A 12152-nucleotide genomic window follows, 5' to 3' on the forward strand; every position below is an offset into this window, starting at 1 on the left:
TTAGGTCTGTCTGTGATTCGCAAGCCATTGTTAATTGGATTCTTTGTTCCTCTCAACCAGTTCGTCATGTTTCTGTAGAGACACTGGGTTTTGCATGTCTGCGCTCTCTGTTGAAGTTGTGTATCAGGTCCAAGCGTTTTCTGGTGGAATCTTGCCTCTTATACCTCTGAGTTCATGTCATCTGTAAATAAAGAGAGTTTGAAACCTTCCTTTCCCTTTTGTGTCCCTTTTCTTTACCTCAGTTTATTGCTCCGGTGAGACACTGAGCTCTGTGCTGAGTAAGAAGGTAACAGAGAGCGGGGCCCCCTGTTTTGTTCCAGTCCTTGGAAGAAGTGGTCTCAGTTTTGGGGCCACTAGTGTGATGTTGGTGATAGATATTTTGGGTTTATATTTTTTCCTGTTTTACAGTAACTTAGTTTATTCCTTAAGAATTTCATCTATGTGTACAATGTATTTTGACTGTGTCCATCCTCACTCTCTGGCCCATGCCCCTCCAACATGTTTTTCTCTTCTTTTAAAAAGAAAGGTGAATTCCCCTGTTATGTAGCAATTTCCTCAGAGATAAAACATTCCATCCTGCAGGGTGCTCAAGATTCAGGGAGTTCTAAAGGGAGGGTTATTGAAACGCTCAAGTAACCAACCCAGAAACTTCAGGAAGTCCCGGGAACTGGCCAGATGTAGTGATAGTGTCTTAAAGAAAATAATGCTTTATTCCCTACAGTCACAGAGAGCGTCGCCTGCGTGTACACTGGTGTCAACTGAGGTTCCCTTCCCTTAAACTTGTAGGATCTCCCACATGTACAAGTTCTTATGTGCAGGGGAGACTTGCACTTGAAGGCTTTCCCACCTTCCTCACACTCATGCTGTCTCCCACTTTGTGTTGAGGAAGCTACAAATTATGGTAGAAAGTTATGGCATAGATTTTTCATTCATCGGTTTTGTTGTTGTTTTGTTTTTTTCAGAACAGGTTTTCTCTGTGTTGCCTTGGCTGTCCTATAACTCATTCCATAGACCAAGCTGGCCTCAAACTCACAGAGATTCACCTGCCTTTACCTCCTAGGTGCTGGGATTAAAGGCGTGCTCCACCACCACCTGGCCCTTTTGTTCTGAATTCTTGTTTTGGTCCTTGGTAAGATCTATTTCTTCTGAACACATGCCATTACACTGCAGATGGTATTGTCTGAATTACCAACCATTACCACTGACACTAGTCTCCCATCACCGAGGACCTCTTCAATTGCGATAAATATCACAGTCTAACCTTTAGTCTATTGTGATGACCACTGTTGTCCCTACCCCAAAGGGGACTCAATCATTTCTTGGCTTTCTGTTCCATCACTATAACCCAATCAGCAACAGGAACCAGGCATCTCACTCCCTCCTACGCTCTGAAGCCATTGCGAAGACAGAAAATCTGCATCCATTTTCAAAACATGACCATGCTAATCAACCAGTGGGAAAATATGGATCAAACAGGCATTGAAAGGTTCAGCTGACAATGGCGGAGCTAGTAAAGGCACTTGCCACCAAGCCTGGTGACCACACGCACACTATGACATACCCCACCCCCCAAAAAAAAATAAATGCACTAAACCAAAATGTCAAAAGTGAAAAGCAAGCTCAGCATTAGTGCATGTTTCTCATCCCAGAGCTCAGAGGCAGAGCCAAGTGGCTCTCTGTTAAAAACAACAGCAGCAACAAAGCAGGGTCTGGATGGCATCAAGAGCACTGGTGCTTTTCTGGAAGACCAGGGTTCCAGCAACCACATGTTGCTAAAACCTTGTGACTCCAGTCCGAGGATCTGATGCCCTCTTCTGGCCTCCATGGCTACTGCATGCATGTGGTACCCAAACAGAAGCAGGCAAGACTCAGAAACTTAATCTTTTTTCTTTTCTTTCCTTTTTTTTTTTTAAAAAGGAAATGTCCCCAGCCTCTAGCAATCAGGGTATAGCTGTGCTGACACTGGAAGGGTGACCTCCATAGTTTACACAACTCTATCTCCAGTGGGCTGGAAGGAATGTGGCAAGGTTGGGCTTCCCTGCAGCCGTGCCCAGGCCTTTAAACCTGTTTCTTAAAAGCTTCCCTCGTGCCTGGCGTGGTGGCGCTCGCCTTTAATCCCAGCACTCAGGAGGCAAAGGCAGGCAGATCGCTGTAAATTCGAGGTCAGCCTGGTCTACAAAGTGAGTCTAGGACAGTCAAGGCTACACAGAGAGACCCTATCTCGGAAAAAAAAAAATCGAGATACTAGCCAGGAGAGGTGATCCACGCCTGTAATCCCAGTACTCGGGAGGCAGAGGGAGGGGGGAATCTCTGTTTTTAAAAAAATATCGCGATACCATTATTTCTACTTGGGAAGAAGTTCAACGTAATCATAAATTTAGCCGTATACCCCACCCTCCGTAGTGGATTGGCGCCATTGATTGTCACTCAGGCCCTGTGGGCTGGACGACTCTTAAATGAAGGAAGTGGCAAAGTTCCGCCTAGGTCATGTGAACCTGCTGTCTTGGGTTCTGTCGTCTAGAGTCAAGGGTTTTGGGAGTCGTCTGCTCAGGCTCCGGAAACCGAGGACCGTCGCAGGACGTCCGGGATCCGCCATGGTAAGCGCGGTGTCCCCGCGGAGCCGGTGCCGGCGGCTGCCGAGTCTCCAAGCCCGAGCCCTCGGTCCCGGCTGTGGGGTGCGGACTCCGAGCCCTCCATCCCCGGCTGTGGGGTGCGGACTCCGAGCCCTCCGTCCAAGGCTACACAGAGAAACCCTGTCTCAAAAAACAAAACAAAACAAAACAACCCCCCCCCCAAAAAAAAAAGAATGAAAGAAAAAGATTTTAAAGTTTCTGAGTCTTCCCTGCTTCTCTTGGGTACCGCATGCATGCAGTCGCCATGGAGGCCAGAAGAGGGCATCAGATCCTCGGACTGGAGTCACAAGGTTGTTAGCCGCATGTGGTGCCTGGAACCCGGGTCTTCCAGAAAAGCACCAGTGCTCTTGATGCCATCCAGACCCTGCTTTGTTGTTGCTGCTGCTGTTGTTTTTAACAGAGAGCCACTTGGCTTTGCCTCTGAGCACTGGGATGACAGACATGCACCCACGCTGAGCTTGCTTTTCACTTTTTTGACATTTTTGTTTTAGTGCGTTTATTTTGTGTGTGTGTTGGGGAGGGGGTATGCCATAGTGTGCATGTGGTGGTCACCAGGCTTGGTGGCAAGTGCCTTTACTAGCTCCGCCATTGTCAGCTGAACCTTCCAATGCCCGTTTGATCCGTATTTCCCCACTGGTTGATTAGCATGGTCATGATTATCTGTCTTCGCAACAGCTTCAGAGTGTAGGCGGGAGTGAGACGCCTAGTTCCTGTTGCTGATTGGGTTATAGTGATGGAACAGAAAGCCAAGAAATGATTGCGTCCCCTTTGGGGGAGGAACAAGAGTGGTCATCATGTAATACCCAGATCGCCAGACCCCCGAAAAAGACCACCAGGACTCAGTATCTATGGAACATACACAGGGTCCTGCATTACAGGCTCAAGCTCGGACCACGTCCTTCCTGATGCAACAGGATAGGAGAGTGGCGCAGGGCTTCGAGGGCAATGGGTTTGTTTGTTTGCTTGCTTGTTTGTTTGTTTTTCGAGACAGGGTCTCTCTGTGTTAGCCTTGGCCATCCTGGACTCACTTTGTAGATCAGCCTGGCCTGGAACTCACAGCGATCTGCCTGCTTCTGCCTCCCAAGTGCTGGGATTAAAGGGGTGTGCCACCATGCCTGGCAGGGCAATGGGTTTATAGAGGGGAAAAAGCGTGAGCGGGGTTGTGGGTCACAGGGCTGTTGACCTTCAGGCAGACTGAGTGGAGGCTGAGTCTCAAGGGGAAGTTTTTTTCATCTCAGAGGAACATTGGGAGCTGATTATATCTAACCACTTCAGAGGAGTTCCTGGGGACTGCTGGCAGGTGCAGTTTACAGCAGTCTGTGGCCGTTCCCGGAATGCAGGGCGAAGGGTCACCTAGAGGAAAAGTTCTCACAGAAAATCCACAGACCAGGGCATTAGTTACAGGACAAAGAGAACATGGCATTAGTTTGGTCCTTACAACCACTGTAGATTGAAGGTTGGACTGTGATACTTACTGCAATTGAAGATGAAAGACCCTCTAAGGGAGACCCTCAATCAAGCCTCGGGATGGCACGCACCCAAAGACACACAAACGACCGCCTTGCTGTAAACGCACGAGGTAGTTTATTGGCGGAGCTCCGGGTCGACAGGTATCTCACGCAGGAGACAGAGGGGTCGACCCAGAAGCCCAGGGGTTTGGGGTTTATATGGTCAAAGGTCGAGGGGAGCAGGAAATTTTGGCGCAGCCACACACTATTGGTTGTTTCAAACATTTGAACATCAGCAAATTGCGTAGGCAGAACCGGGGTAAGGTCAGACTTAATCACACGGAACATTCCTTGCTTCCTGTTCTTCTCGGAACCCGAGGGTAGATGTTTATCTGAGCTAACAACACATCTGGTTAAACTCAAACCTGGAACATTGTGTGTGTGCCTCAAGGGGGGATTAAGCAAACACCATAAGATCAGATGAAGGGTCTTGGCTCATTACTCACTGGACCATGCCTGGTACCTGTTTCTCTCAGGAATTTGTCCTTGTGTACCCTCCCTATCTTTTTCGGCCAGCCGGTCCCTGGAACTCTCAATAGGCCTTTGTCTCTTAGCTCCGCATTCTTTGTGACTTATCATCTGGGACCTCGGGCTAGCATACCTGCCGACCTGCACTTATGAGTTAGAGAGCTGAGAGCTCTGCTGCTCTGGTTGCTTTAATGCTAATTAAAAATTTTCCCTTTCAAAGAGGTCCTTGGTGATGGGAGACTAGTGTCAGTGGTAAAGGTTGGTAACTCAGACAGTACCATCTGCAGTTTACTGGCATGTAATCAGAAGAAGTAGAGCTCATCAGCGATCAGAACAAGAATTCAGAACAAAAGGGCCGGGTGGTGGTGGAGCATGCCTTTAGTCACAGTATCTGGGAGGCAGAGCCAGGCGGATCTCTGTGAGTTCAAGGCCAGCGTGGTCTACAGAGTGAGTCCAGGACAGCCAGGACTTCACAGAGAGACCCTGTCTCGGAAAAAAAAAAGGGGGGAGGTGGAGACTAAAACCAATAAGAAAAGGGGCTGAGATGGCAGCCAATGTTTTAGCTATTGCTCTCAGGTCAGCTAGGTCACAGAGGACCCAAGGAGAACCACTTCTCAACAAGCAGATGACACAAGTAATAGAAAAAAGCAAGAGAGGCGGAGGATCTCCAAGCAAGACCTGAAAGTTACTGTAAGAAGCCTTGTCTGACCACAGCCAAGTTTAATCCGTGGCTATTGACTAGGCTTTGAGCACCCAGGCTAACCCCAAACAACAGTGTCAGGAAATGAACTCTCGCCCCCCCCCCCCCAGGGACTCTCATCCTGGCTGTGTTCTGCTGGGGACCTGGGGTTCCACAGCCCCTCCAAAGACAGCCATTCAAGTGACCAGCTGTAGCCAGTTAAAAAACCTTACCTGACCCTTAAAGTTCTCAACTCCATGGTCTCTCTAAGACTCAGCAAGCATTGGAGTCTTCCCTTATAAACTCCAGACTTTACTGGAAAATCTTGCCAAATTTTGAATTATGTTGAACCAGGATTAAAAGCTGGTGTTGTGTATTTATTCTAATGCTAATTACTGGCTTCCGAGATCTGGATGGCACCCTGCTGCGTGCTCAGTGCATCAGCCTTTGATGTATAGCCTTGCCATACCTAATTTGAAGTTAATAAGTTAATCTAACATTTTCACAATCCTTTACTACAGTACAAAATTCCGCTCTCCCTCCCCCTCCCCACCCCCCACACACATAGGGTTTCTCTGTGTACCCTCTGGCTGTCCCGGACTGTCTATGTAGACCAGCCTGGCCTCGAACTCACAGAGATCCGCCTGCCTCTGGGTCCCGAGTGCTGGGATTAAAGGCCTACAGAACTATTTTATCACACAAAATACTTGGCAAAAAGCATTTCCCACTTATCAGGACAGCCTTTCCATAGCTATAACCTTTTATATTTCTTTTCTACATGTCTTCATTCTTTTTTGCCTTTCTTTTTATTTGAAATTTCTGACTAATTTAGGCTTTTCTCCTAAGAGTAACAAGACCATAAATGCTGCACATAGGCCACATCTGACTATTAACTTCATAATGGTTAAGTTTCTGCTTTTTAGAAGTCATATGCAACTATAGTGTGTGTTCAAACCCACCTTCACTTCCCCCTCCAGCTCCTTCCATGCCCACACCCACCAATTTCCCCTCCCCACGGAGTGTAACTTAAACAAAACACCTCACTCAGTGCAGCCAGTGTGTGAATGGGTGTGGGGCTGTGTGTGTGAATGGGTGTGGGGCTGTGTGTGTGAATGGGTGTGGGGCTGTGTGTGTGAATGGGTGTGGGGCTGTGTGTGTGAATGGGTGTGAGGCTGTGTGTGTGAATGGGTGTGGGGCTGTGTGTGTGAATGGGTGTGGGGCTGTGTGTGTGAATGGGTGTGAGGCTGTGTGTGTGAATGGGTGTGGGGCTGTGTGTGTGAATGGGTGTGGGGCTGTGTGTGTGTGAATGGGTGTGGGGCTGTGTGTGTGAATGGGTGTGGGGCTGTGTGTGTGAATGGGTGTGGGGCTGTGTGTGTGAATGGGTGTGGGGCTGTGTGTGAATGGGTGTGGGGCTGTGTGTGTGAATGGGTGTGGGCTGTGGTGTGTGAATGGGTGTGAGGCTTGTGTGTGAATGGTGTGTGGGCTGTGTGTGTGAATGGGTGTGGGGCTGTGTGTGAATGGGTGTGGGCTGTGTGTGTGTGAATGGGTGTGGGTGTGGTGTGGGTGTGGGGCTGTTGTGTGAATGGGTGTGAGGCTGTGTGTGTGAATGGGTGTGGGGCTGTGTGTGTGAATGGGTGTGGGGCTGTGTGTGTGAATGGGTGTGGGCTGTGTGTGTGAATGGGTGTGGGCTGTGTGTGTGAATGGGTGTGGGCTGTGTGTGTGAATGGGTGTGGGGCTGTGTGTGTGAACGGGTGTGGGGCTGTGTGTGTGAATGGGTGTGGGGCTGTGTGTGTGAATGGGTGTGGGGCTGTGTGTGTGAATGGGTGTGGGGCTGTGTGTGTGAATGGGTGTGGGGCTGTGTGTGTGAATGGGTGTGGAGGCTGTGTGTGTGAATGGGTGTGGGCTGTGTGTGTGAATGGGTGTGGGGCTGTGTGTGTGAATGGGTGTGGGGCTGTGTGTGTGAATGGGTGTGGGGCTGTGTGTGTGAATGGGTGTGGGGCTGTGTGTGTGAATGGGTGTGGGGCTGTGTGTGTGAAGGGTGGGGGGCTGTGTGTGTGAATGGGTGTGGGGCTGTGTGTGTGAATGGGTGTGGGGCTGTGTGTGTGAATGGGTGTGGGGCTCTGTGTGTGTGAATGGGTGTGGGGCTGTGTGTGTGAATGGGTGTGGGGCTGTGTGTGTGAATGGGTGTGGGGCTGTGTGTGTGAATGGGTGTGGGGCTGTGTGTGTGAATGGGTGTGGGGCTGTGTGTGTGAATGGGTGTGGGGCTGTGTGTGTGAATGGGTGTGGGGTGTGTGTGTGAATGGGTGTGTGTGGGGCTGTGTGTGTGAATGGGTGTGGGGCTGTGTGTGTGAATGGGTGTGGGGCTGTGTGTGTGTGAATGGGTGTGGGGCTGTGTGTGAATGGGTGGGGGCTGTGTGTGTGAATGGATGTGGGGGGTGTGGTGTGAATGGGTGTGGGGCTGTGTGGTGAATGGGTGTGAGGCTGTGTGTGTGAATGGGTGTGAGGCTGTGTGTGTGAATGGGTGTGGGGCTGTGTGTTGAACGGGTGTGGGGCTGTGTGTGTGAATGGGTGTGGGGCTGTGTGTGTGAACGGGTGTGGGGCTGTGTGTGAATGGATGTGGGGCTGTGTGTGTGTGAATTGGGTGTGGGGCTGTGTGTGAATGGGTGTGGGGCTGTGTGTGTGAACGGGTGTGGGGCTGTGTGTGTGAATGGGGTGGGGCTGTGTGTGTAATGGGTGTGGGCTGTGTGTGTGAATGGGTGTGGGGCTGTGTGTGTGAACGGGTGTGGGGCTGTGTGTGTGAATGGATGTGGGGCTGTGTGTGTGAACGGGTGTGGGGCTGTGTGTGTGAATGGGTGTGGGGCTGTGTGTGTGAACGGGTGTGGGGCTGTGTGTGTGAATGGATGTGGGGCTGTGTGTGTGAACGGGTGTGGGCTGTGTGTGAATGGGTGTGGGGCTGTGTGTGTGAAGGGTGTGGGGCTGTGTGTGTGAATGGATGTGGGGCTGTGTGTGTGAATGGGTGTGGGGCTGTGTGTGTGAATGGGTGTGGGGCTGTGTGTGTGAATGGGTGTGGGGCTGTGTGTGTGAATGGGTGTGGGGCTGTGTGTGTGAATGGGTGTGGGGCTGTGTGTGTGAATGGGTGTGGGCTGTGTGTGTGAACGGGTGTGGGGCTGTGTGTGTGAATGGGTGTGGGGCTGTGTGTGTGAATGGGTGTGGGGCTGTGTGTGTGAATGGGTGTGGGGCTGTGTGTGTGAATGGGTGTGGGGCTGTGTGTGTGAATGGGTGTGGGGCTGTGTGTGTGAATGGGTGTGGGGCTGTGTGTGTGAATGGGTGTGGTGCTGTGCTGTAACATGGGCAGCACACCGGGCCACATCCAAAGCAAACTGACTCTCCTTGCCCCACAGCCATCAGTCACCAGCAGCCCCTCCCCTGCGCACCGTGACTTCACGAGTTCAAGGTCCCTGGCATGACTGGAAAGGAGTGTTTCATAGAGTCCTCTATGACACCTTGTACCCGCTCTTCCAACATGATCCCCGAGCCTTGGGCATAGGGAATGTGGTGTAGGTGTGCCACCCATGGCCCAGCTATCCCTTGTCTTGCTGTCTGCACTTTGGTCAGTTGGGAGCTGCAGTTTCTCGTACCATACTTGTTTAAGTAATGGTGGTTAGTTCTTCCTGAGAGCTGTGTGTTTTTATGGCTTGAAAGGGAAGTGCGTGTGTCCGGGTCCCTTCGTTCGCAGAGCTTTGGAATTCAGCCTGGATTCCCACACGCCTACTGTTAAAGCTATGACCTGAGTATCTGGGCAGCGGCCTCTGACCGGAACTGGTGGCGGGAGCTGTCTGTGTGATGCGCAGGAAGCGCCGGGGGCACTCTCCTCGGGCTGCAGGGGTCTCATGAGCTCTATTCGCTGCTTGGAGTAGATTAGGGAAAAGCTCAGCCGTCAGCAGCAGCAGTCAACAGAGTTCCCTGCTATGGAGGAATGAGACCTTGGGTCCAGCCTTTCACTCCCGCATCCTGGGGATGAACCGAGCGGGTTTCTTTGCTACCAGCACACAGACCCGGGGTGGGGGGGTGGGGTGGGGCGTTTGTTCTGCCTCTCGATCCCTACGCATTGACCAATAGGGTTCCAGCTCAGCGAGCCTGCTCTTCCTTTCCTCAGGAGGTTTGGGGTCTAGAATCATCCTCCCGATCTCTGACATGCAGAGTTCACCCTGCTTCTTTTCTCAGTGGTCAGTATATTGAAATCTGTCAACTCATTTGCGCTTTTGAGGGGACTTGGTACATGTGTAAATGTTTATTGACCTTGTCACCCATGGGGGGAGGTCAAGTCAGGGATTCTTAAATGTCTTGTACTTGTGATCCCATTTTTCCACCAGGAAATACTGGGATGCCCTGAGGTACCCATGCATATAAAATAGATATGCATATGAAACATTTGCTGGTAATAAATGTATTTTAAAACAACACTTTGGAGCATATCCAATACGGTTCTTCCTTAAAGATGGAAACAACTTGGCCTGCTAGAGAGGCAGATTGCTAGTTTATCGGACATAATACGGTGCAGGCAGAGATGGTGGCAGGAAAGGATGAAATGTGTGTGTTTCCCACCAAGAAGTTGTGACTCAAAAGAGCAGATAACCGTACTATGTAGAGAAAAAAAACTGCAGTTCGTGACATGCTTAATCTGAACCTGGGTGTTACAGGTGGCATTCATTGGTGGCGCGGTGGCATGTGCTGTGCAAAGCATGCATATTGTATGTTCTAAACAGATGCTACAGTGAAGTCACCCAGAAGTACGAAGTTAAGCCCTGCCAGGACAGGAGCGTGCTGACTTCAGTACACATTTGATTTGGAATTGATCTTTGATTGCTGTTCCAAACCCTTTTGACGTTGAGAGCTTTTGACTCTACCTTATTTGTGTCGCCCCACATGGCACTGCAGTAACAGCTTGAGAATAGGATTTGTGCCAGGCACTTTGTTGTGGACACAGCTAAAGTCATTTAAGAGGAAAGAATCTTGATTAAGAAATCTTAGCCAGGCGTGGTGGCGTACGCCTTTAATCCCAGCACTTGGGACGCAGAGGCAGGTGGATCGCTGTGAGTTCGAGGCCAGCCTGGTCTACAAAGTGAGTCCAGGACAGCCAAGGCTACACAGAGAAACCCTGTCTCGGAAAAAAAAAAAAAAAAAAAAAAAAAAAAAAAAAAAGAAAAAGAAAGAAAGAAAGAAAATGCTTAATTGGCCTTTAAATCCCAGCACTTGGGAGGCAGAGTTTGAGGACAGCCAGGGCTCTGTGTACCAGAGAAACCCTGTCTTGAAAAACCAAAAGGAAAAAGAAACTGCTTAATTTAGGGGGATGGAGAGATAGCTCAGAGGTTAAAAGCACTGGCTTTTCCAGAGGTCCTGAGTTCAACTCCCAGCACCCACATGGTGGCTCACAACCATCTATAATGTGATCTGATGCCCTCTTCTGGCCTGCAGGTGCACATGCAGGCAGAGCACTGTATACATATTAATAAAATCTTTTTTTTTTTTAAACACACAGAAATGTTATTAAAAAAAAAAGAAAAAAAAAAAAAAAAAAAAAAAAAAGACAGGGCTGTAAGCAAGCCCATGTAGCATTTTCTTAATTAGTGATTGGTGGAGGAGGGTCCAGGCCATTGTGGGTGGGGCTGTTCCCAGACCTGTGATCCTGAGTTCTATAAGAAAGCTGCCTGAGCGAGCCAGTAAGCAGCACCCCTCCATAGTCTCTGTACAGCTCCTGCGTCCAGTTTCCTGTCCTGCTTGAGTTCCTGCCCTCACTGCGTTTCACGTTGGACTGTGGGTGAAGTGAACCCTCCTTGCCCGGGTTGCCTTTGGTCATGGTGTTTCATCACAGCGATCGGCGCCCTAACTAAGACAGGCTTGGTCTATGGTGGGTGCTGAGAACTGAGTCACGGCTTTGGTCCTTCTAGGCATGCATTGCAACATAGCCTGTGACGTCAGCCTCAGAATTTGCACTTCTCTCTTTGGAGCTTGAACGTTAGTTTTTTCATGCTTGAGTTTATGAGTTCTTTCCCCCTTGCTCTTAATAAGGCCTACTTTACATAGCCACATGTTCTTCTGTGGATCTTGTTTTTGTTGGAATTAGAAATTTCTAGTCATGTTTTCTTGGCTCACTTTGTTGACACAGAGATAAAGATGCTTATATTGAGTTTTCTTTTTTCCCATGACACAGGGTACAGCCAAGCTGTACCTTTTGTAAGAAACTAGTAACACACACACACACACACACACACACACACACACACACACACACACACACAGAGTGAGGGAGGGGAGAGGCGGGGGGTGGGTGGGAGTGAACTCCTATCTTGTCCTTGAGCTAAAGAGAAATGTGTCATTTCAGGGTTTGGTGTCATTTGAGGACGTAGCTGTGCGCTTCACCTGGGAGGAGTGGCAGGACCTGGACCCTGCTCAGAGGACCCTCTACAGGGACGTCATGCTGGAGAACTACAGCAGCCTGGTGTTCCTGGGTGAGTCCGAGTCCCACTTCAGCCTCAGCAAATACTTTTTCCTTGTTAACAAGCCCAGAAATCATTGCTCACTTTAGAGATGTATTCTTTTTGTATTTTTTTTTTAAACACTTATTTTTTTATTTATACAGTGGTTTACATGTACATCTGCAGGTCAGAAGGGGGCATCAGGTTGCGTTATAGATGGTTGTGAGCCACCATGTGGTTGCTGGGAATTGAACTCAGGACCTCTGGAGTAGCAGTCAGTGTCCTTAACCTCTGAGCCATCTCTCCAGCCCATGTATTGTTTTTTTAAAAGGATTTATTTATTTATTTGATGATTTAATGTGTAATGGATACATCTGCACACAGGAAG

At 49.6% G+C, this 12152-nt stretch overlaps 2 protein-coding genes across 3 annotated transcripts in view; both read left to right on the top strand.

The window, feature by feature from the left end:
- Window positions 1-12152, top strand: part of Prkcsh (protein kinase C substrate 80K-H) — an 827425-nt gene that overhangs the window by 197920 nt on the left and 617353 nt on the right. The gene's annotated exons all lie outside the window — the stretch shown is intronic.
- LOC127198758 (zinc finger protein 695-like) lies at window positions 2432-11874 on the top strand. The gene is made up of 2 exons (XM_051156797.1): window positions 2432-2597; window positions 11671-11874. Exons 1-2 carry the CDS (start codon window positions 2457-2459, stop codon window positions 11872-11874), a joined length of 345 nt encoding a protein of 114 aa, XP_051012754.1. The 5' UTR covers window positions 2432-2456.

The sequence above is a fragment of the Acomys russatus genome, chromosome 14 (assembly GCF_903995435.1).
Source record: "Acomys russatus chromosome 14, mAcoRus1.1, whole genome shotgun sequence".
Classification (NCBI taxonomy): domain Eukaryota; kingdom Metazoa; phylum Chordata; class Mammalia; order Rodentia; family Muridae; genus Acomys; species Acomys russatus.

Bases quoted from the DNA above. Each gene is read 5' to 3' on its own strand.
- LOC127198758 (XM_051156797.1), top strand. From the start codon at position 2,457: ATGAAGGAAGTGGCAAAGTTCCGCCTAGGTCATGTGAACCTGCTGTCT. The intron at 2,598-11,670 runs GTAAGCGCGGTG...GTGTCATTTCAG, and splicing joins GACGTCCGGGATCCGCCATG to GGTTTGGTGTCATTTGAGGA.